Consider the following 24,826-nt stretch of genomic DNA (forward strand, 5'->3'; position numbering starts at 1 on the left):
AAGAGTAATAACAATTTGGCAAGCTGCAATGGATGCTGCAGTGAAAACCTTAGAAGCCCCTGAGTTCTCTGTTGTGATTAGTCAAAGTACATTTGACTTTAAGAATGTGAATTATTATATGGTAGCCAACAGAATTACTACAGGCCATGTCAGAGCATGTGGTGCACTATCCATATTCCTGTAAGGCATTGTTATCTTCAAATTCTGCTCTTCAAATTCTCAGGGGTGGAGAGGAAGGCTGGCAAGGGGGGGAGGCAGGACAAGTCGTAAAGATGTAACAAGCACATTCTATCCTTACAGTGAAAATTTATTAATAAGCCTTCATGATGTAGGTACAGCAGTATGAAGAGGAAGCCAGCCTCTGAGGATATTGCTTTTGTCTGTGGGAAGCAAAATGTGTCATGAAAATAAAAAAGGTGTCCCATGTATATATGTTCTCAAACCAAGAAAAGAGTCAAGAAATATGACTAGGTGCCCTCGTACAACTACAGGACCTGAAAAACTTCATTAGTCTTCACCCTCCACACCCTGCACTGCATCTTGATTGACTGGAAACTGGTGGTAACAGTATACATCCATTTCAGGCTTGACTTAATTCTTGGTCTTATTTTTTGCCTAACATGAACTGCTATACAATCTTTGAACAGAAATACAGCTTTTTTAGTAGGAAGAAAGAGGAGCTTTGGTCTTGAGTTTCTCTCTTTCACATTTCTGATGAATTAGACTTGGAAGTAATTGCTTCTATGGCATTAATTTACATGGTCTAATCATAAACCATCATTGAAACGTAAAGAAACATGCAGGCATCCTTTTACGTGAAGTTATTCTAAGCTATGCTTAGCATAAACTGATATGAGCTTTTTTTTTTTTAAATCTTTGCCAATATAAAAGCATCACTGTCAAGAATAGGCCCCAAACATCCTTTGTTTACAGGCACCTTACCTTCTCAAAAGGTCCTGTAAATTTTAGTATTTACTTCTGCCTGCCTTTGTAACTGTGTCTTTTTCTTAGGGGGGGGGGGGAAAGAGGGAAGAAGCAGCATGACTAAGCATTATACTCGTATCCTCAGGTGCCTCAAATGTCACATGCCACAGCAGTATGTTTCTATCATTCCAGTTTCTTACAGGTGAAAATAATGTGAAAACCAAAGGCATTTAAAATGTCTCTTTCCAAGGTTCCTTAATTCTGTACTCAGGCAAGAAAGAAGGAAGGAACAGTCTGTGCTCTTAATTTTCCAAGGTTATATAGACCTTTTTCAAGTTCCATTTCTTGGAGACATTGTAATCTAGATTTTCTTTTCCATAAATTCCTTCATTGCTATAGCGGCCTGGTCCATACGAGAGTTGGCTCAAGGCTTCTTAGTATTGGAGATAAAAATTCTTTCTCCCCAAGGACTTTGTCTTCATCTGTGCAGTGGCAAAGATTTTAATTTTGTACTGGTGCAAACTCAGTGTTCAGGATGAGGTAAAGAAGGAGCACTATAAAAGATCAGTAGGGCTTGTTTGCCACATTTGGGATACTCAGAGGTCATTAAGACTTCCAGGAGCACTGGGGAAAAGCAGAAAATCTGGGATGGATCAGCAGAGGGTTTTGGATGCTGAGGTGTAGAGTGAAGGTGGGTGACCATGCAGTATTACAGGGTTTCAGAAGTGTGCTGAAGAAAATTTTTGAGGCAGTTGTTGAAAGTAAAACAGTTTCTTTCCTCTTCTCCAACTTTTCCTATATCCATGAATACATTTTGTTCCTCTACTGTTACCTAGTCAAAGTTAAAATCTGAATTACAATGAATGTTACTGACATTCAAACCAAGCCATGTTACTTGCCAATTAAGATGAGTTTAAATACTTAGTTTTCGCTGATAGGAAACAGAGTTTTTGCTGATAGACACTCTTTATAAGCCCTCAGATGCCCAATAGAGGGTATATATCACTTAAAGACAGAATAAGTTTATATAAATACTGGGAATCAATGTTCGATGTCCTGCACAAAGATCTAAAAGGTTTCCAGATTAGGAAGGTTAAAGGCAGTTTGCCTCAGACTATACCCCTGAGAAGAAGCTGTGGTGAGGGTTGCCTAGTTTGAAAAGTAACAGAATGCCTTTTGGGAAGCGTGTGGGATTAGGGGGGAATAAGGTTACCCCATCGCTTTGTTTTAAAAGAAAAAATTAACTATTAAGTAATTTTTGAATCTAGGTTGTTGTGCCTGTTCCTGAATTGGCCATTAGGAAGCATAACAAGCCTATTGGCCCTTTTCCGTTCATTTAAAGTCGTTCCAGAATGCGGCAAAGAGGTTTTAGCTCCCTATAATGAAGGTCCGTTCAGCCATGCTAGCAGTTTGAGTCTATTCCTGTGACTGTACTGACCCCTAGTGACTGTAGCACTGCTTAAATAATTTACCGACACAAATTTATTTACTTTTCTTTTAAACAACATCTTGCTTGCTGTACAAGAGAACTTCTATCAACAAATGTCTCCATTGGGAGCAAATTGTAAAAACCCTTCTTTTTAAGCAGAGATTTCCAGGGAAATTGTGTTCTATTTTAAAAAAAAGATTTTTTTTTCTCCTTGGCATGTCCACTTGAGACAGACTTTGACATATTAATTAAACAGCTTATTTAAAATTTCAGCGCTGTGTAGATCCCAGGAGTTATTGGTTTTAATTCAGCCATATAGGTTTGTTCAGGAATGCAGCATCTCAGGCTGAGAGCTTTGCAGACTTTTAATAAAATACAGGTGGTACCACTGTTCATCTGTTTACCATCTAATATGCTTCACCTGTATTACATGTGTGATGTGGGTTTCAGAGATATCATCTGGAAAAACATTAGCATATTTTCACATGTATAAGGTGAAAGCAATAAATCATTTCTTTCCCCTAGGCCTTTCAATTCAGCAGCAGATAATGTATATGCATGGGTAATACAAGGACAAGCTTCACGCTTTTTCAATAGCCCTCTGCCTCTGATCTTTGGTTGGTTATTTAAGGACTTACTTTCAAGTACTATTACTTTTAAACCACTGTAGGGGATCTGACATGCAGCTGGCATATGAAAATGTAGCAACCCAATACTTAGCCTCACTGTGTGAAATCCAGAATACCCTCAGTTTCTTTTGAAGTCCTTACTGGGGTCCTAAAGACAACCAGCTAGAACAGTAGTAAGTGATATAATAGGAGATGCTTTTGTGATTTGGAAAACACCCATTTTTATTATTTTAGTGAGTCTCAGTGTGTCTAAAGCTGCGAAGGCAAATCTTAGATATGGACTTGATCACACAGAGTACTTGATCAGTTTCCATTCCTCTCATGTCAGTCAAGAATACTTGACTCACAGGAAATATTAATATTACATCTGGCCCTGTATTTATCATATAACAGTGAGGTATTTGTTAGTATCTGTGACTTCCTATGTTGAAAATGTGACGACTTGAAGAACAGTATTTGTGACTTCCCTATTTAGGTTTACCTTTTGTTATAGGATAGTAATTCTAGACACAGGAAACTCCAGTGGAAGGGGGAGACAGAATGTAACGAGACTGTGGATCCACAACGATCTGGGCTCATCTGCCTATTGCCCTCATGGACATGTCCTTCTCCTCCTGCCTTTATTCCTCCTTCCCTCAAGCCAAACCCGACACTTAGCCAGATCCTTTGCTGGGCCTTTTTGGCATGTTGACATGGCAGAAAACTATTTTGGCTTTGGTTTTTGGTGGGACAGGGGAGAAAGGGGGAAGGAAGATGTTCTGTTGACTTCAGGTGCAGAATTTTCAGAGAATAACCCTGAAATATGAGTTCACAGAAAAGCAAACTTCTTTTCAGTTCACTGTAGTCAAAGCTCTGTAGAATTTATTTTAATTAAAGTAATTCCAGTCCTGTTTTAAGCAAGGGAAAAAAAAGCAGCTAAAATTCAATACACATTGTATTATTATATACATTTATTGCAAACTTATGTATAAACACTAGTTTAAAAAAAGTATTGTAACAATACCATACAGTAGAGCACAGTTTTTGTTCCAAGTGCCTCACACTAGACTTCCTTAACTTTTCAACCTCTGATCATTAACTGTTTCCATATCTAGTAAAGGAAAACAGTGCCAAGACTCATTTCCTTTTCATATTAGTTCAAAACTGTAATAAATTCACAGATTAACAGAACTCTATTGGTTTAAAGCCAATAAGGGGAAAAGAACAAATGGACTATATATGTTTTAGATTTCATAATGATTTCTCAAGTTTCACCACATATATTTGAATGGGAAATATATAAAATAATTCAGCTTATCTCTAGTTCACTGTTAATAAATATAAAGATTGGATGTTCATTTTTCACAACTTCAAATCCAGACTATGTATGCCATGACAATACTTTATTTCAAACTATCCAATGCTCTAGACATATATGATCAAATATGGATTAGATAGGGAAGTTTAAAACTATAGCACCACCTTCTCTGTCAATATCTGATGCTGGAACATTCATCCACATCCAAATTTTATGTCCATCTGTTCTTTCTACTAATTTTACCAGATTCCTGGTTAACAGGCTGTTAGTATTATAATAATATCTTACACTTCCACTCTTTTGTACAGTCCATTGATAACCAGAACAGACAGGCTAATACCTGAACGAACAGAGAGTATCAACCATACTCTGAACTACAACTGCTAAGGCACAGTGAGAATTTTACACTGTTACTTAAAACAGAATTTTTCAGATGAAAAACCAAAATGTGAGATTGCAAAAAATAAATATTTAAATCCTTTTAAAGTGAATGCAAAAAAACAGACTAGCATAATAATATTTAACACTGCTCAAGTTATGGTCTTGTTGAATTTGATACTCTAAATTATGGAGACACTGAACAAATAGTAAATGTAGAATTTAAATTTTCTGTGAAAAAATGAGAGTAAAAGCATTTTTCAAGATGTTGAAAAGAAATGGCAAACTATCCCTCTGAATTAAGATCTTAAAGTGTCTCAGGCAGACGAGATATAAAATGTTGCTGCAGGGCATTATGTCCTACAATGTGAAGTTACAATGTCTAATTAGAGAGAGGGAAACATTTTCAATACACTTAATCATCAATTTTCAGAGATGTTTCTGTCGGTTTTTTACATTTTCCACCTCTCAGCTGAAACAGATACTCCAGATTTTTCTATTCTTTTTCAGTTAGGGAAGGTGATGCCCAACTGCATACATGGTTATAACAATTATGGCATTAATCACAGCCCAATGTTTTTGCAAGATCATCTGGGTAAGGTAGGACACAGAAATGTATGACTGTATTTCTCACAAAATCACAGAATAATTTCACTTCAAATTAAAAGGTCATCTGATCCAACCTCATGTACTAGGCAGTCACAAGCACAAATGCTACAGCGAAGCAAAATGGTTTTATACTCACAGCTACAGATGCCTCTGGGAAAGCTGCTGAATCACACTGTTCCAGGAGGAAGTCTGGAAGTCTTAAAGGGCTCTCCTCCAAAACTGGTTATATTCTAAGAATGACCAAAGGTCAAGTAAATGCCAGAATGGAGAGGAAAAAAAGAAGTCTAAGCCAAAGATTTAAATTCACAAATATGTAACAGTTTAGCATTAGGTACACACACTGGCTATTGACCGGTATCTAGTGATACAAAATCCATTTGCCTGGGCCCCCTTTCTCTTCTTCAGGAGAGGATGCTTGAAACAGGTTTCTTTCTGCTACATGGTCTGCAATTTTGCAACTATGCTGGCAATACAGTGTATACTATTTTAATCAAAATTGTTGCTTTGTCATTTTCTTTATAATTTGTTTCTATAGTGTTTTATTTTAATCAGCTTTCTAGTCAATTCCAAAAAGTTATTTTGAATTTCTGAGTGCATTTGTTACTTGATTAATTAATTAATTAATTAATTTTTATGGGCACGTTTGCCATTTGTAAACTAGGTATTTTCTCTACTTCCATTATTCTGTTTATCTCCTTAAAGTTCCTCCTTTGGGCTTCAGGTCCTGCTCACACCTGCTGTATGGTGTGGACATCTTTATATTGCTCCACATTGCTGTCTCCTGTTTCATAAAATGAGCCAATACTTGAATGAAGTTGATCAAAACCCATTCTTTCCAATTACAAGAAACAAACCACCTTGGTCTGTCCCACAGAACACAAAAACAGATTAAGAAAATGAGAAAAAGATTTAAGAACAACCATCCTTCCTAGGGAAATAGTAGTAGGTTATCACTGCTAACTTTAAAAGCATCGATATGGTTAGTTTCTTCAGAAAGCAACACCATATTGTAAGTATCCTTCTTGTCAACCTTTCTCTTTGCCTTTGCCCAGTCTCTTATATGTTAGTTTAAAATGTATGTAAAAACATATTTCAGTTAATCCTTGTTTTGTTGTGAAGTTCATTTAATTCATAACACAATTCTGTTAATCTAATAAAACGGCAAAATCTCAAGATCAAACTCAGAGTGAGTCCCCAAACATATGGTCAAATGTTATATTATACCATCTAAGAATCTGGCTTTCACATAAAAATGGCCACCTTCTAGAATGCATTAGTGTTGCCGTTTACATTCAAAGTCCTCTGAAACTGCCAGAAGTGTATAGAGAGATATATCTCTAACAGTGTTTATGCATATTCATAATTATGCTTTAAAGCATTTGGACAACTAAAAAGGGGGCAGACTAAATTTAAGGATTTTTTCTCCTGCATGGACATGTTTTACTATCAGTCTTGGAGTGTACAGCCATAGTCTATCAAAAATGACTTCAGCAGTCAAATTTTCACAAGAGATTAAACCTAGTGAACAGACTGAAGACCTTTTTATGTACATAAGCAGAACACACTTTTTAATTTGCATTTTTATCAATTTTGAAATGTTACAGTGTACTTCCTGCATTTTACTTTGAGAAATGGCAATTTTATCATCTTTTGATCTCCACTTGGGAAGTACTTGATAATCTCCTTCTTTTAATTTGCATTTTTCTTGTAAATTGATGCACTGGCTTCATTTCTTTCTCCTGTCTGCAAATTTCTCTCCCTTTTTATTTGTTTCCATTTCTTCTTGGCTCTGTTGTCAAAATAAATACACCAAATATTTTTTGCATAATTTATTATAGTAAAACTATATGCACTTTCAGATACATTTAAAGAATTAAATCTTCAACATTTGTCAAAATAATAGAGATATGAATATTTTGTCCTAATGTAATTCACCCATCTTCAAAATGTTCCGTGAAGGTATTTTTTCTCAGAAACCTTCCCAATCAGATATTTGAGAATCATATGGTAGTTGTATAAAGAACTCAGATATGGCAGCAATCCTAGTGATAGATTACAGAAGGTGGCTTTAGATGATTTGGATCTATATAGTACCTCTAGAGAATTCTGCATCTCAGAGTGAGACCAAAATGGCCTAAATGCTTAGCACAGAGCTCCCTGGGTCAACTCACAGGAATTCAGAAAATGGGGCCACTGGGAGGGCACTGAAATGCAAGATCACAAAGTTGCACTTTTCTGACTCATCCCCTAAAAGCAGCCATGTATCCTTTCAAAGACCAGAGAGGCTACTCAGGAAAAGTGTTACTGACTGTAACAGTGAAAGGATTCACCCAGGAAAAGGCAGTGTTTAACAGGGTTCAAACTTCTCTCTTCTCACTTTCAAGGAAGCACTTTCATAGCAAGCTAAAAGGCTAAGCTTGCAAGAACTGAGAGGCTGCTCTTCTCTTCCACCTTTTGAACTGTACAACTGCAGAGTAAAGTCCATATTACGTCAGTGGAGGAGAGAGATGGGAGATAAGACAGAAATGTCACAGAGATATTTGGCCATTCAGTCATCTGAGAAAAGGGAGATATAGATTCTAATCTCTGCTTCCAAGACAGGTGTAAAATGTATTAATGATTCTTAGGGTATCTTCTAAACATTTTGGTAGCCTAAGTCTTCTTAAGAGTCTGAGCCTAGGCTGATTATCTTTCAGCTACTGCAGATACTGCAGATACTGACCAAGCAAATGAAGAGGAAAAAAGATTTCTACCTGTCCTAGCCAGACAGATTGTAACCAAGCTGCTTTGTCCAGTGCTACAAGTGAAAAAATACTTTATATAGCTCCTCACTTAAAAGGTCAGTAGATACTTTGCTTTCATATGAGTAATTTTGTAAAAAAATCAAAAATCATGGGTTAGTTATATAGGTAAAATTATGTCTACAAATGAAACTATTAACAATTCTTTCAGACTACTCAGCATCACTTAAAATCTTGCAGTCTCTGGTTACAGAGGTTTTAAAAGCAATTTCACATTTTTTAAGTGGGGAGAGACATATCATCTTTAGTAAGATGACTGAATTGCAAATACTTCTATAAAAGTTACCTGAATGGTTGTCTTCAGCTTAAAGAATGTTTTTGCACGTGGGTTTCTTTTCCTCCAAGTTGGTGCATTATAAGGTCCTGAAGTATTTCTGTCTATAGAGAAACATACGCATTGTTTTTTATTTTCAGCTAAAATTTCAGGAAAGAGCTTCTTAACCTGATATATGAATTAAAAGTAACAAACTGAATTATCCATTGATGCATCAAGTGAATAATGCATCATTTCTGAAATATAAGCTATTATTAAATACAGACTTATTTTCTAGTATGTGAAAAATAATTTGTAATCATGCGGCATTTTCATGAGGCTTATAGGATCTTCCAAGTGAGGGGATTCTTCCAAGGACACTGCTGGTTTGATAAAATAACTGTTCTTTTGTTGAAAACCTTCCTAAGTGCATCAATTGCTTTTAGGTTAAACAAACCTATAATCCATGCTCCTCTTTTATTGCCGCTTGTGAGTTCTTGTGCTACACTATACAGAAACGGTTGCTTTTGCAACAGAGTATGCTCCTTAATGACTAATCATATTGTGTAAAATTTGGTACATAACTGATGTTATTAATATTATTTTCTGTTAGTTCCAGATTAATTCCATTAATTCCAATTAATAATAATAATTCTCAAACTTTTAGTGCATATGCAACACTTAATTACCATGATTTTCAATTTTGGTCTAAAAATCTTCTGTTTGCGTCAAGCCGAATTTTGGGTTGGAGAATTTCAGACCAAATGGCTCAGCTACTGCTGAAAAGAAAGGTAGCAAAAACTGTATTGTTTGTTCTTACAACAAAAATTCTGGTCACCATTTCTTTTAAATGCTTTATCCTTTTTTAACGTGGAAATTTGATAAGGTGTATTCTTTGTATTAAGAATGTTCTTTTTGCAGAAGGATTTTGCAGGAGAGTCATATGGCATCTGAGAGCTTCATAAACATGAACAGTATTCAAGTCACTCTTGTGAAGTGAAGGTAGTGTTATCCCCACTAATACTGAAATGTAACTTGGTGAGCAGAGAGGAAAAATATCCACTGAGTTTGGTTGCTAATTCTCGATGACTTAGACTCAGTTTTGCTGAGTAACTAGCATTAAATTAGCACTCTGTATGTTCAAAGCATAAACTCCCTTGATATGGGTTGCAGCAATAAGTGATCAGCACTTCTACAGATTAGTCCTTGAGACGAAGCAGTGATGTTGAGATGCATTTCACCCAACTGTATTCATCTTGAAACAAGAGATACGTGGTCTAGAGTAGGTTCCTTTTATTGGAAGTGAAGACAGAAGGGCACTTCAAGGTAGAGAGTCAACCCAGCTTAACATAGGTATATAAAACCGGCAAGATGAATCACTTTCTCCGCTTACAACTATTTAAATTAGTTACTGCTGAATTTGTGGCTGGAATGATAGATGAGAAAAAACACTTAATTATCCAAAGTTACCATGGAGACTGGAATTAAAAAGGCAAATAAAAGCCAGATTATGATACTACATTGTGTGAAGCTGTATTAGCAAGTAAAAAATAAACTGAAAGCTGTAAAACCAAAGCTGCATCTGAAACAGACTACCAAAAAGAAAGATACAAGACTCAGAGTCCTACCTGAAAGCTTTTTGTCAAATTCCTGACATAGAAGGTGCTATCAAGAAGAGAGTATTTCAAAGATGGAAAAAAGCAAAGGAAAATGTTATCCTGAAAGAATGGCAGGAAGAATGAATTCAGTCCTCTGTCCAACAGAAATACAATGAGGCAACCAGCCAACAGTCACAAAAATTTACAGAACATTTAAACTGATAACAGAAGTTTGAATAAATTTCAAGCCTTTGTTTATTCAAGAAGAAAAAAGTTCTAACAAAACTCCAGTGAAATACTGGATGGGGAAAAATAGCACACAACCCTGCTGGTAGGACGAAAGTTGAACAAGAAATGTTTCTTGAAACAAAACCAAGATTCTACTGCAAATTACTTCTAGTACTATTGCTATCAATATTTAGAGTAGAACAGATCGACTACTATAAGGTTTCTTAAATACTTCAGAAGGTTAAATCATTGAAAAGATGCTTTTCAATTACACTCTTCATCTGGCCTATTTAAAAATTTAACATGAAAAAATATAATTTTACAGTAAATTCCAGTGTATTCAACATGCGATTATATTCACATTAAGTCTCTGAACAGATGAGATGAAGAAACACACAGCAAAGGAGGGAGAAAGGGAGGAAGGGAAGGAGGTGGAGAGGGAAAGGGCGGGAGAGAGAGAGAGAGAGACAGACAGACAGAGAGATACCCAGTCATACCTTCTTCAGTGCTGTCGTTATGAAACTTCTAGAAAGTGTCACAAGAAATGACAAAAATTTAAGTCTCTGGGCCAGATTTGGACTCAAATGAAAAATTCCAGTAGAACAGCAATGTTTTTCCTACAAAAGAGCCTATAAAATTTTAACAGATAATTCACACAGCTTTTAAATATTTGTGTGTGCTTTCACAAGCAACATACTCTTCTCTTTTGGGAGTAGTCAAGATTCCTACTAACTGTAAAATCTGGGGATATGTTAGTGAACATCAGCATATCAGTCAATGTATTCATCCCTTTTTGCTGGGCAGCAAAGTGCACTAGGCATAGAAATGGATTCCTGCTACGAAGGTGGCTAAATTACTGTTCATGAATATTCTGTTCTATGTAACCTTTACCAAGTACAAAAAATTATTCACATTTCTGTCTATGGATGTGACAGCAACCTGCTTATGAAAATTAAGCTGGATCAAATTTATTCTTGCCCATATTTAGTCATGAAGTTGCAGTGACAAAACTGAAAGCAGTGCTATAGAGCGAGTATATTTGAGGCATTTTAAGAATCCTGTGTGACCTGGAACTCACCCACAGATCCACTAAGCTTTGGTTCTTGGCTGACTGCGACATTACGGTAGAACACATACGCTGATCTTCCAGATTCTGAAGAATTCAAGAAAGTCCTTCTTCCAGTTGCTCTCACAGAAGAAATATAAGAAGCATTCTCATCCTTACTTTGCTCATTACTTTGATAATTTGCTTTAATTTGGGGGTTTGAAGTGTGCACTGCTATAAATAAAAAATAAAGCTTACATTATATAAAAATCTTGTGATATTACTCAAAATTTGACAAATCACAATAGACTGGAAGGCAAGATAAAAAGAAATGTTCTTTATGGATAGCAGATTGCCCATATTTGATACTAAGAACAGAAATTAACTAGGTATTACTACATCATCTAATAGTTTAGTAAATGAAAATGAATAACCCAACTGCTTTCTCAAAATACCTTTGCCTGTTACTGTGTTAGGTGAGTTTCTTGTATCCTCAGAAATCCATATCTTTTTCTTTACTCCTTTAAAATGATGGTTTTTTACCAGTTCAGTGAGGTTTGTTGCTAAAGGATTAAAATAACACAGATTTACTTTTTTCAAAAAGCACACAAAATTTGCTTATCAAAAATGCTAGAGTGTTTTGAAAAGCTATTCTCCCATTTCATGCACAGGTCTTCTTAAGTAGAGAATATTCTTTTATATGTTAATTATTCTAAAAGTATCATTCCCAAACAGGACATCAGAAAGTTGCTACATTTCCTCTAGCAGAGTTCATAGTCTCAAAATCTTGAGAGCAAACTCAAAACTTGGCTAAAAACACAGATAACAACAATACTTTGAACTAATGCAATTACTTTGATCAGCTCAGAATGTTTCTCATTACGAATAAGAAAATCTTCATTAATACTGTTTTTAGGGATTATAGTTTAAAACTACAGACATATGCTTTAATCCACAGAGTTATAACAACTGTGAGTCAAAAGCTGCATGCAATTTATATGCATGTCACAGAAAACAAATCCTCTTCCAAAGTCCAAGTGTAACATTTAAATCAGAACCCAATGCAAACCGAGTCCAAAACACTGGTGGCAACTTCTGAGCTTGAACTGTGTGTAGTTACAGGATACTTTCAGGTTAGCAATAAAAAACCCTTAGTTTGTTCCTGTCTTCTGGTGCTTATTTTTGATCCCTTGCAAGTGAGATATGCTTTGTCTCTCCCTCAATTATATCAGTTCAGCTATTTGTTGTACTGTAAACTGAACTATTAAAACAATGTAGGATAAAAAGATAACTTAGATTTACAAAAGGCTGATTTTAACCCTCAGCAACTCCAGCTATTCAGTTTACAGCATGGGCCCACACACAGCTGTAACAGCTGAACTGGTATCGGTGACATGGTGACAAACAGCACTGTAGAAATACAAATGAATGACTAAAGACAGGACATTTCTAAACTAGCTTTTAACTCTGAGGTCAACACACATAGTGACTAAGGGCATACCTGTATGATGTCAGAATGTCTCAAGAGTGACTGTAAACACAGTTCTCTGATCCACTGTCCTCTGCTCTAAGTGTTGCCCATGGACTACCTGTGTAGACCCATCCTGTCACTACACTGCATAGGCAGCATGCAGACCTGGGGAACATGTACGCTTGGGCCTATGGAGACCAATGCACTCTGAAGGACACCTTCCAGATGAACTAAGATTTACTCCGACTATAGCATCTAGATACATCCTGAACTTCGGCAGTTAGCTAATATAACAACAGAGTACAAATGATGAGGCTAAAATTGTAAGAATATTAATTGCATCATCAAGTAATAATTTATCTACAATAATCAGTTAGATACATTTTATCCTCTTTCCAATATATTCTATGATCCCTCTGTGGAACGGGTGGACTCAATCCATCAAGATATTTAAGTGTAGACATTTTACTTTGTTATATCTAAGTAGTTTTTCAGTGCATTATATAAACTGTTATGTTCTTTCCTAGATCTTACTTTTATTGGTTCCATTAAGGCTCATTTTCTGTGAGATACCACCTACCTACGAATCTCCTTTACTTTATGGAAGTTGAAAGTGCACAGCACTTCACATGATCAAATGTGGGCTTCAGAAATATTTTGCTAACTCAGGGACTGTTCATACTCACACTGAATTTAACAGAAGATATGAACTGATCAGAGGGAGCAGAACTAGCCCATAACATACAACAATTGCTGTTGTAATTCAGTGAAAGAAATCATAGCATTAATGGAAGGCTTCACTTCAGACTGGTTATGCAAAGTATATAATGTCCAGTCCACTTGCAGAAGAAGAAAAAAAAAAATCTCATCTAAAAATATATGATAATTAAATACCTTTCACATTTGAATATTTTGATATAATTGGTTCTCTTCCCCCAGTTAATGCCTCACTTCCCTTTCCTTCAACAAATACGTTTCTCAGTGCCGCAAAACAATCACCTCCTATAGAAAATAAGTATCACAAAATTATTTATACAGAAGAGTGCACTGAAAATTTAAATGTAAACAATGCAAAGTGTGTTATTTTTATAATTACACTGCATTTTCACTAAAATGAATGAAAAATGTAAAAAATATAATGAAACCAAATAACTGATATAATAAAGCCAGTAAAAATTCTGATAACGGTCTATTGAAAAAGCTTTTAATTTGAATGGGTATAAATAGAGATTTAATTATAGAATTGCTTTTTGTTAACTGCATTAAAGAATACCTAAAAGAAAGATACGTATTGTACATACAGGTCACAGGGAAAGAGGTAGTATGTAAGACACATTTGTACTGTGCAATACAGTTCTGGAGCTGGAAGAGGCATACCAGTTTACTCAAAGCTAGACAAAGCATATTTAGCATGGTACTGCATTATTTTGTATAGAATAAGAAAAAAAATACAGCAATAATTCTTATTTTTGCTACTCATAAATATTTACAAAGAAATCAGAGTAAATACTGTTAGGTAAACAAATTCATGGCATATATAAGGCATTCTTCATCCTTAATGACATGATTCTATACTCAAGTCAATGAGGCAAAATGCTGTGTCTTCATTAATGTCAACTGTATTTGTGCAGAGGGATCAGCTCCCACAGTATAAGATGCAGCACTGGAGCTTTAATATTTCTCTGTATGACTACTGAAAAATACAAAGCCTGTTCATCTTAACCAGGAATAGTGTCTTAAACATAACAGTTTTGGAAAACATATAAACTTGTAGGCATTTCTGCACTTGCTTTTTTATAACTTCACAGAGCCATTTCTCTTCCGAAATCAAGGGGAAAAAGTAACTGTAATCAATAAAGAGAAAATATTTTGTTTACTATAATCTTAAGAGAAGTGGAATTATAAGCAGTGTTTGTTAAAATTAATGGTGCAGTATGAGAAACAGTATATAGAAAATAAAGAACAAAGAACAACCAAAATGTAAACCGGTGCATAATGCATGCACATTCAGTTACCTTATTTACCAAAGGATATTCAGTAATGAAAAGCATATGCTAAAGTACATTACCTCCATTTTCAAATGTTCTAAGATGAGTTCTGGTATTATCCTCTAACGATACTGAAGTCGCTCCTTGTCTTTTTGAATTATTAAATGTTGTAGGAATTGTATTACCGTCACCTGGAAAGTCAGCAGAAGGAACATTTTAGCCACTTGTGTGGAAGCACAGTGAATGACAGTGTCATTCTCTTCTTCCCACCAGTCTCTATGAGTTAGTAATTAGTTTAGAGCAAATTTCCTCTAACCTCTTATGTTCTTTTTTCTCTTACCATTTGGGTACTGTCAAATGTAACTCAGGCACCTGACATGCAGCCTTTCTGTTTTTTAGCAAATGTCACAGTATACATGCTAAAGACGACAATTCTCATGAATGATAATTATGAATCTCACCTTAACTAATTTATGGTATTTCTAACACACATGTCCCTATAACACCTAAAACCTTAAAGAATGTAACTGAAGAAATGGTTTAGGGAGATAAATCTCTTTTTCAAAATATATCTAACTATGCAAAAACATCTGTACTAAAGGTTAGAAATATTTATGAGACTGATTTCCTTGTCTATAGTCTAAATATCTCTAAATACTTGCCAGAAAATCTTATCAAAACTATTCTGATAACATAAACATTTTACACGTAGAAATAAATAATAAGAAGAAAAACATTTTTTGACTAAATCTATCAAACAATTTAGGCTAGAAAAAGCTGTCCGTCAAAAAACCCATGACTTCCCATGCCTGTATTATTACTTCAGATAGTGAGAATTTTTCCTTTTACAGTTTTTCATTAACACATCATCTTGTTCAAATCTATTTTATATAATGCAGATTTATCAAGATTTTATCCCTGAAATTTCCACTACTGTAAAACAATGATTTTTTTTTTTTTTAATCTAAAAGTAGCAGGTCATTCTTCCTCCAGCAATTTTTAATGGCTCACCTACTAATTACTCTAGTGCCTTGGAATACTAAAACCATAAACCCCTCTCAAAAAAAGAAATTTTATTATTAAATATTAAATTAACAAATATAGCTTTTTCAGCCATGCCACCTTGTCGAAGATCAAGGAAAAAGTAATATGGGTGATAAATATTTATCAATTTGTATTTCTCTGACCTTAACTATGTTGGATAATGCCCAATATTCAAATGAAAATGTAACCTTATTTCATAAGACACTTAAAGGGGGACTTACTTAATCTAAATTTAGTTATCTAAAAGTTCCAAATATAGCTAAATATAGTCATCTAGACACCACAGATAGTCAGAGAGAGCAGTGCACCTGTGAGAAAGTGATTCACCTTATCTATCTTTGACTATCTTATGATGCGATGAATAGTCCTGTAGGAGCACCTATCTCAATTTACAACAAGGAGAGCCTATATGACTAGTTTAAACTAGATGCCAACTTCAGGATGGTTAATTTTAGCCTAGGTAAATCTTAATCTTAAAGAAAAATTATACAAAAGACCTGTCATGGATCTCAGGAAAGTAGACACAGGACTAATGTCAGACTATTTCTACTTTTTCCACCTACAATCAATACCAGCGAGTCACCACGTGTGTGACCGTATTTATGCAGGGAAAAATTAATGAAGGACTTTCATGCAGCTTTTTACATGTAATCTGTTATTTTCACTAAACTAAAAAGAGGAGGAGGGAGGAGTAATCTAATAGTCTCTCCCTGTAACAGTAATTTAAAAAGGGGTAAACACTGTCCAGAAAGATGAAAAGTACTTGCCTTTCTGTAAATCTCTCTTGACAGCTCCTAAGGGTAGTAGTTCATCTTCCAGAACTGAAGACACAATTTTTGTTGATTGGTGCTCCTGAAGAGACTGAATCCTGTAATACTCTCCTAATCATACCCCCAAAAGGAAAAAAAATGTTTACTACATTGGCAACATTGCTGTTTAGGAAAGAGTCACTAATTTCATATTTACCAGATTTATAGCACATTTCCTTTATTGCTCTTTCCTCCTCAATGTCTGTGGCAGTCTTAGCCGACAAATAAGAAACATCTGTAGGAAATATTTTAAAAAAGATTATTATACCTATACAAAGACCTTCAACATTTCTTAATGACCAAATACCATACTGAATTTCATTTCAATTATGATTTGCTTCCCCACTGCAACCTCTGCTTCTGGACAGAAAAACTATTCCTTACATATTAGATATTTCCAAGTGCAATGGAATTTCAGTTACAACACATATTAAAAAGCTAATGTTTGTTGATTCAAAATGATTCAAAATCATCTTCAGTACTCGTTTTCAAAACAATTGTTCTTTTACACCCAAATGGAAATCTTCTGATTAAACATATCCCCAGAGAGCACTTGTCACAATAGCTCTGCCCAAAGTTACTATCCTCTAATGTCTGCTGGCAGAGCTGCTTGTGTGAGTGCTCCTTATCTGTCTCAGTAAAAGTCACTTGGATTAGCAAAGCCCTATTTTTTACCTTGTTTAAATTAACATGTCTTGCTCTCACTGAAAAAAGTTTAGGAAGCATTAACAACACGCTGCCCCTGCTAGCCAACCTGCAGGGCAAGGAGCTGTGGGGTGCAGGGCAGCTTGGGGCTGCCTGAGAACCAGCACAGTAATTTGCAGAATGCACACATGCCAGCACATAATTCTCTCACTTTTGTTCTCTAGGGATATACAATCCATTCAATTCCTATGAATCTCTAATCATTCATAAAAGACTTGCCTAAGTGAGAAAAATTAAAAGGTTTAAATATAGGTTTGATTAAAAATACATTCAGTTAAACTAGTGAAGACTTTTGTATGGATTCTCTTCATTATATTTAAGAGTGCCTTTTGTCTACAGAGGGATTTCAGCCAGATGATTTTTCAATCAGTTGAAAAAATGATTCAAGTTGAACAGATACAATTATTTTTTGCAAACAAACCTTAAATCTCTGACTTCACCTTCAGCGATGAGTGTGTACAGCCCTAATCCCTGTTCAAAATCATGTCTTCCAAATAAGAAGCACCTTCTAATCTGGTAATTTCATGGCATGAGTAACCCATAACCTCAGAGTCCTGAAGTACAGAAAATATTTGGAGCTGTACAGACCAGAAACCTTTCTGTTTGTCACGAAAATGAAACAGTTCCTGATCTGCTACTGTAAATCCCTGCTAAATATTCTCTAGCAGTAATTGATATAGTACTTGCTAGAGTTAAAACACATAATATGTCCTCAGTCAACAAATATTATAAACTACTGGGAATCTTGACATGAAAAAGAAGATAATAAAAATGTCTTCTTAAATAACAGAGAGCTAATAGCTCAGACCATCCCTCAATTTTGAGAAATTCTGAACAAAATATTTGATGGTCATCTGAATTGTATATCTCAGTTTATACTCAAATTAATGAAAAGGGGATGGTGAATTATACCATAATTAAAACATAAAGCTAGACATTTTACAGGAGTTAGAAAATCTTGGGTTATACTCATTTAGTGACTACTAGATTCAGTAATTCAGGGACTAGTAAAAAACTATTTCTAAATACTTGGCAACAACTCTTTGCTAAAAATGTAATGGTTATTATAACAAATCAGTTGCAAACTATATTGCAAAAGAGTTGGAAAAGTCCATTCTACTCTCTTGTAAAAGAAAAAAAATATCATGTTTACAATTCTCTTCCTCTTCATCGTCCTCCTCATCCTCTTCGTGGTTAATGTTTATAATCAATGGAGGGTGAATTGGTCTTAAAATATTCTCCTGATTTTTGAGTGATTCTTGACTACAGGCTGGATGTAGAGTCCCTTCTTGGACATCCTGTTGCAATGTGGTATCTGCAGAAAACAGCATGATAATTATTTTGTTAAGTAAGAACTAGAACAGCAAATGTAGGTTCACTCCAGCAGGTGTAGTTTTGAAATCATTATCATATTTAAAGAATCAGCAAATAGTCAAATTGTGCCTTTCGGGAAAAATCTTCTGCAGAGGTTGGCAAAGGTAAATCTTGCAAAAATAGAAAGTATGAAAAGACATGTACTAGCTCCCATGAATGGAAAGACAGTGCATCGCTGAATAAAGCCTTAAGAGAAGAGGTGTATTCTGGTCATTCCATTCTATTTAAAAAAGGCTGGATATCTCTTCTAGGCTGGTGGATAGATGAATTTCTTTCCTCCAATCCCTTTGTAGATGTATTACAATACAGGAAAACATGCAATTAATAATTCCTGGGCTCAAGTGAGCAAGTGAATTTAGGAATCTATGACCGCACCTGGGAAAATACTCTAAACATGTTTAATAATAGGCAGTTTTGAAGAATACAGCAGTGCCAAGCACTAGATTACCCATTCTTAGCTTGTAGACTGTTTTTTCTATCAAAACTTTCTAAATCACAACTCTCTTTGCTAAAAAGAAAATACAAATTTTGAGAAAGAAGCTGAAGTTTATAAAAATAATCTACATTAAATTAGAAAAAAATCAGAGAGGATCTGATTTTCCTTAGAAATCTCTATACACCTATAATGTTAGTAGCAAAAACATTTCAGAACTGGGATAGCAGTTTCTGAGAACCAGGAAATTAAACTGATTGAAAATAAAAATGATGACATATGGTGAGTTTATTTCTATTGTTCGAGTTGAGCAATGTGCAAATATGAACAATAGGCATTCTGTATATTATATTAAAAATATTGCAGTTGAACATTTTTTCTAGTTCCACAAAAATAACAAGAGGCAGGGGCATTTTCTTTTATTCCAATTGTTGTTATCCTTGTGCATTTCTTGTTTGCATATGAGCAGCATGTGTGCATACATATCACATTAAACCCCTTACAATAAATCAGATCTGCAATAGTGAGATTATCACAAGCAAGGCAATATATAACTCTTTAGCCTGACAGAGACTTTCTCACCATCCAGAATCAGGTATTATTAGTTTTGCATAGCCAAAGACAAATCAAACTTTAACTATCTTAAGACAAATTGTCAGTATTAAAATTAATAAATGCCATTTTCGTATTTGCAATGTTACCGTGGAGTTCATGAACTTTTAAGTTGCACCTATTTCAGTAAATAAAAAATGGTTTGGTCCCTTTCTCTAGTCCTGGGTGTAACTGGTAAGACACGGCTCTTAAATAGGGTGCCTTCGTCCACAGTATATACTGAGTACATATTGTCTCTGGCTCACGCCACATGCAAAAGCATGCCCAAGAGGTGTTTACGGCAGTGCTAGCTGGCAGGGGCCAATGTTATATTAGGAACTGTACTGAAAGGGGTATGGACTCTCACAGAAATAGTACTTCAGCTCCTGCCTCGGTCCTATACAGTTAATTAGGCTCAACGTAGCTAGGTAGGAGAGTCTACCTTTTCCTGAGGAAATTTCAGGAACACAAGGTGCTTGCTTCCTAGTGGATATCTTTACAGGCTTTTTTGTGACACCAGTCTACAGCTTTGGAGAGAAAGCCAGTGAACAACTACAATTTAGTCCTCTTGTTCACGTATATATTTTAAGTCATGCCAACTCTTGTCCTCATTCCCGCTTCTCCTTGATTTCTGACATGTCTTGGTTCCCTGCTCTGGACTCTTACCCTGGTCCTTGTTCCAGCTGTCTACCAGGATTCCCATTCCCATTCCCTAAAACACAATCCTATATCCTTTGAGAATACCACATGTAGTAGCTACAGCTCCAGAGACTGACTCACTTTAACTAACTTAATTTCTATATTTGATGATTCCAAACATAAAGATGTAATTCTAGCAAAAAGTTGACATAAGCTCCTCTTAGGAAGGACTAAGAAGAAAAAAAAAAAACTTTTAACTTTTTTTCCCCTAGAAATAAGATTATTTGCAGATATTAAAAGAGAAACTATAGTGCCTTAAGAACTACTACTGTGTTTAAATGGCAGGCGATCAATATGCAAGTTCAAAAAATTTATTCAAAATCACTGAACAGGAAAATGATACTAAAAATGTATCTGCACATACAGCATTGGAATCTTATGCTGTCTACACAAGGGTGATTTCATCTGTATGTAATTTAAAACTAATAAAATGTTCTACCAATACATATTGCTATTACTGACCCTACTAACCTCCACTCCCTTTTCCCCCGTATTTCTTTCTCTTAAATAATTACCTGGGTACTGACCATTTTATATAGAGTATTTCATACAGAGAAAGTTAATCTAGTAAATACCCAAGTAAAAAAAAATGTGAAAAAACAAATTTCTGCAGGTGTTAGTTTTTATGAATATCTTGTTAGTATTTCTAACTACTGAGCTAATCTGGCCATCATCTTGAATTTGTCAATAAAACTCATGACCAGCGTCTTCCCAAGGGCTTTTTTCAAGTAAGATTACTTATTAAGTGTACAGAACCTCAAACCCATCTTTATCACTTGATTTGAATTCTCCAAGACAGAAGTCAGCTGTATCTCATTTGAAATGTTCACTAAACTTTAATTCCTGCAGTTGCATACAACACCATGAAAGCTGTGCTTCACAAAAAGGAGAAGTTAAGTGAGCATCAGGCATTTATCTCCATAAAAGTTCCAGTATATTTTCTGTCAAAACTTACTATTTAGACATATCTAATGCTTCACCGCTTGCTTCATTACTGACATGAAGGTTAAAATTAAGAGAGATTCTCTTCACTGTGGGAACCCCTGGCTTTCACAAAGGCAATGAACTCTTACACTAATCTAGCTGCCTTTTTTTCCCTCTAAACAAACTGGGTGTTAGGCTTTTCTTTTCTTTTTTTGGTAAAAGAAGAAATACCACTTGTCAAAATTGAAATTTTTTTTAAATAACATGACTATCTTGACTTGTGCTGGAAAATACTTCTCATCTCCAGGTTAAAAGTAGTTGATATAGATCACCCACAAACTATATATAACCGGTTCAACCCCCAGCTCTGCTTAATTCAGTCAAGTTTTGAAGGTGGGTCTCTCAGACTCAAGGTTAGTGCTTTAACATATGGATAACTAACAATCTGTGTTTGTCTCTCTCAATGAATATGTTCATAAATTGGAACAGCTGGCATGTGAAACCTTGAGAGAGACTTACTTCATATCTCTCTGCAGAGCTGAGCGACCAGCAAGTGTTGGAGGACATTTTTCTCAAGTTCAGGGCTAAACTGAATGAGTGCTCCCTACCTCATTTCCCAAACTGTCAAAATCCAGAGAAGGTATCTCTAGCATTGTAAGAAAAGCTACAAAAGTGCTGTCATGAGCATTGGAGAAGAATGGATAAAATCTTTCAACCTGTAAATGCTCATAGAAACCAAAAAGTTTCCAGATAGCTTTATTTCAAAAAAATACATATTTTTTGAAAAAGGTAAAAAAAATTCTTAATCATTTGCATTTCATAGTTACCTATCATCAGTTTACAGAGAAACATTTCCATACTGCATCTATTTCAGGCCAAGAATTTAGGTTATTTGTATCAGAAATAGTGACTTAGATTGTCAGTAGCTGCAGGGCAGTCATCAGTTCACAGCAGCAAAGAAACACGTCTGTGTTATTTTTGACATTAAGAGAATGAAATAATTTCCTCAGAGAGAATGGATAATTTCAGATATATTTTTAGAAAACTTAATTGGCTTGCCTATATATTTGAATAAAGAAAATTTATTTTTACCTAAGTACATGAAAAGGACAGTGAAGAAAGTGTCCTGACAGCACATATAACTGTAATCTGTTGCAGGATTCATTGAGCAACATTTGAGTCTGAATTTGGTATGCTCTAGGGAAGGAAAGTACTGTACTACTTTAGTCCCTGAAAAACATTCTAGAGTGAAGTCCTGAAAAGACCCTACCAATTCAGAAGCTCTGAAGTAACTGACAAAGAATAAATATTACCAAAGCTCATCTGCTAACAGAAGGCCTAAAAGATTAATGACTTCTTATAAAACAATCTTCAGACTATATCTGACCCTATACTTCTTATGTACTGCAAACAAGCATATTATACCGCAAAAATAAAGTGAGGATGAAAAGTTAGTGTATAATTTTACTTGATGCATCTTAGCAACCTATATTGCCATTTGTTACTTCTTCTTTCATGCAACTGATATTTATGCAAATTTGTAATGTGACAGCTAAAGAAATTCATATGGCAACCCTACTCAAATATCATTACAATTCTTTATTTGCCTTGATCATTACAATTCTTTAACTTGATGTGATAGATCATATCTGTCCTATTTGCAATGTTACATCTCTTGACCTTAACATATATTATATGTTGAATATGTTGTATATTGAAATTTAATTACATTTTCGTGTACTTACTTTATCAACCAAATTATTGAGAAAATATTTTTACTCACTGCTACTAGGTGGCAAAAAAAGTCCATTTATATTACGAGGTTTGCTATGATGGAAGACACAACTGATCCTCACACAGCCTAACGGCTGCGTTTCCCAGAAACATGAGATGTTGTACTTTTGCTACAGGAGAAAATGAACAGTTTTCAGATTTTGTAAAAATAACAATAAAAATGGATCATCAATGATTAATACAAGCGGTACTGTTGTGCGCATATGACTAAGACTTCATGAGACCAAATTCTGACATTTTAGAAAGCTTAATGTTATCTACAGTTAAGTCAATGACGTAAAACTTACTGATAAGAATGAGAGTAAGACAACCTACTTACTGTACTGCAGATTTTTTATGCTGGGAAGAGTTGTTCTATTATTTTTCATGTATTCTATACACACTTAATTTCTGTATGCTTTGTTCCTCTTTCTGCATAATGGGATAAATCAGACCCACCTCAGATTAAATCTGCTGTTCAAATACAAATCTTATGCTAGTACTTTCTTATTATTAAAAGAGTTGGGATTGTGCGAAAACAGGAGTTAAAACCAAAAATCAGAAAGATGCTTATTACAATCTGAAAGAATAAAAATTCTGGAACTTGTAAACCTTGTACAGGCTTCTCAGACTTGGATTTCCAAAAAAGAAAAAAAAAGATCTTTTCTTTTGTTCCATTTCACATTTGAAGTGTCAGCTCAGCAAAGGTAAGTCACATTTGTTTTCAGACTAAAAAATGTGCTTCAAAGGACTTGCTGCTCTACCTTTATTTCTATATGTCTACTCCTGCAAATCAGATGTGAACACCTCCCCTCTCTCCATAGTGAGCATACAGCGTCACAGCCAAGAGATTTTTCACAGTGACAGACCTGGAACCCTAATGAGGAAAGAGATAATTTGGAGGCTAAGTCACACTAGATTCCCATATATTAGTGGCTAGCTTAAATGTGCACCTCCCCTTTTAAAACTTTCTTTAATTAATGAGGGAGATGATACATGTCCATGTACAATGGTATTATAGTGACAAACACTGCAAGCTATGGAAAGTATGCAGGATTTGATGTGCTGAGGCTGCAGTCATTACATGACTTGCAACACCCTCCAGCACTCTATATATAATGACAAATAAGGGCATAATGGGGAAAAAAAAAAAAAAGAAAATCTACATGGTGTCTTTTCATGATTGCTGCTTTACTCCACAGTATTATCATATTACTGCTTTCCCTCTATTGATCAGTATTTTTCTAGTTCTGAAAGGCTGTGCAGTATTGCATAATGGTACTTGCACTATGAGCATCACTTGTGTTAGTCAAAATAATTTTTCTTTCTGCTGTATCTCTGCCTTATCAGAGTTTGCAAAGTTTAGTATCATTTCTGATTATGCAATTCACTCCACGACAGAGTCCTTCACTGTGAAATACTAGTTCCTTGAGGTATCTTCTTCAACTATGTGATAAACAAACTCATAATTCTAAACAGGCAAACACTCATGAACATGACCCAGAATACAGGAAACTCAGGTTTATACCTCAGATACAAACAGCTGAGTGTTGTAAATGCCAGGTTACCAGCCATTTCTAAATGAGTTTCTTTGTCTAATTTTTCATGCAAAACAAAGCTATGCCTAAAAAGATTCGAACTCTCCCAAAAATAGTTGGGGATACTCCATCTATTTCTGGGAGATATTTTTCCACCCAGTTCTAGACATAATAGTTGGATCTAGGAGCAGCATCTCTGAACTACGGCACTTCTGGAATGTAGTCCATACAACTGGGCCATCCACTAAAACATGCTGGGATTTGTAGCCTGCCTCTCAAGCACTAA

General features: G+C 35.2%; 1 protein-coding gene across 1 annotated transcript in view; it reads right to left on the bottom strand.

The window, feature by feature from the left end:
- C1H12orf50 (chromosome 1 C12orf50 homolog) overlaps positions 1-24,826 on the bottom strand; it is a gene marked incomplete at its 5' end in the record, with an annotated part of 41,772 nt that overhangs the window by 16,028 nt on the left and 918 nt on the right. Inside the window, 9 exons of the mRNA XM_064509956.1 lie at positions 5,403-5,496; positions 8,354-8,445; positions 11,225-11,425; positions 11,647-11,754; positions 13,557-13,664; positions 14,731-14,841; positions 16,462-16,575; positions 16,661-16,738; positions 18,362-18,523. Coding sequence (XP_064366026.1) covers positions 5,434-5,496; positions 8,354-8,445; positions 11,225-11,425; positions 11,647-11,754; positions 13,557-13,664; positions 14,731-14,841; positions 16,462-16,575; positions 16,661-16,738; positions 18,362-18,523 — 1,037 coding nt within the window. The remainder of the gene's footprint in view (positions 1-5,402; positions 5,497-8,353; positions 8,446-11,224; positions 11,426-11,646; positions 11,755-13,556; positions 13,665-14,730; positions 14,842-16,461; positions 16,576-16,660; positions 16,739-18,361; positions 18,524-24,826) is intronic.

This window comes from Dromaius novaehollandiae, chromosome 1 (assembly GCF_036370855.1).
Source record: "Dromaius novaehollandiae isolate bDroNov1 chromosome 1, bDroNov1.hap1, whole genome shotgun sequence".
Lineage (NCBI taxonomy): Eukaryota > Metazoa > Chordata > Aves > Casuariiformes > Dromaiidae > Dromaius > Dromaius novaehollandiae.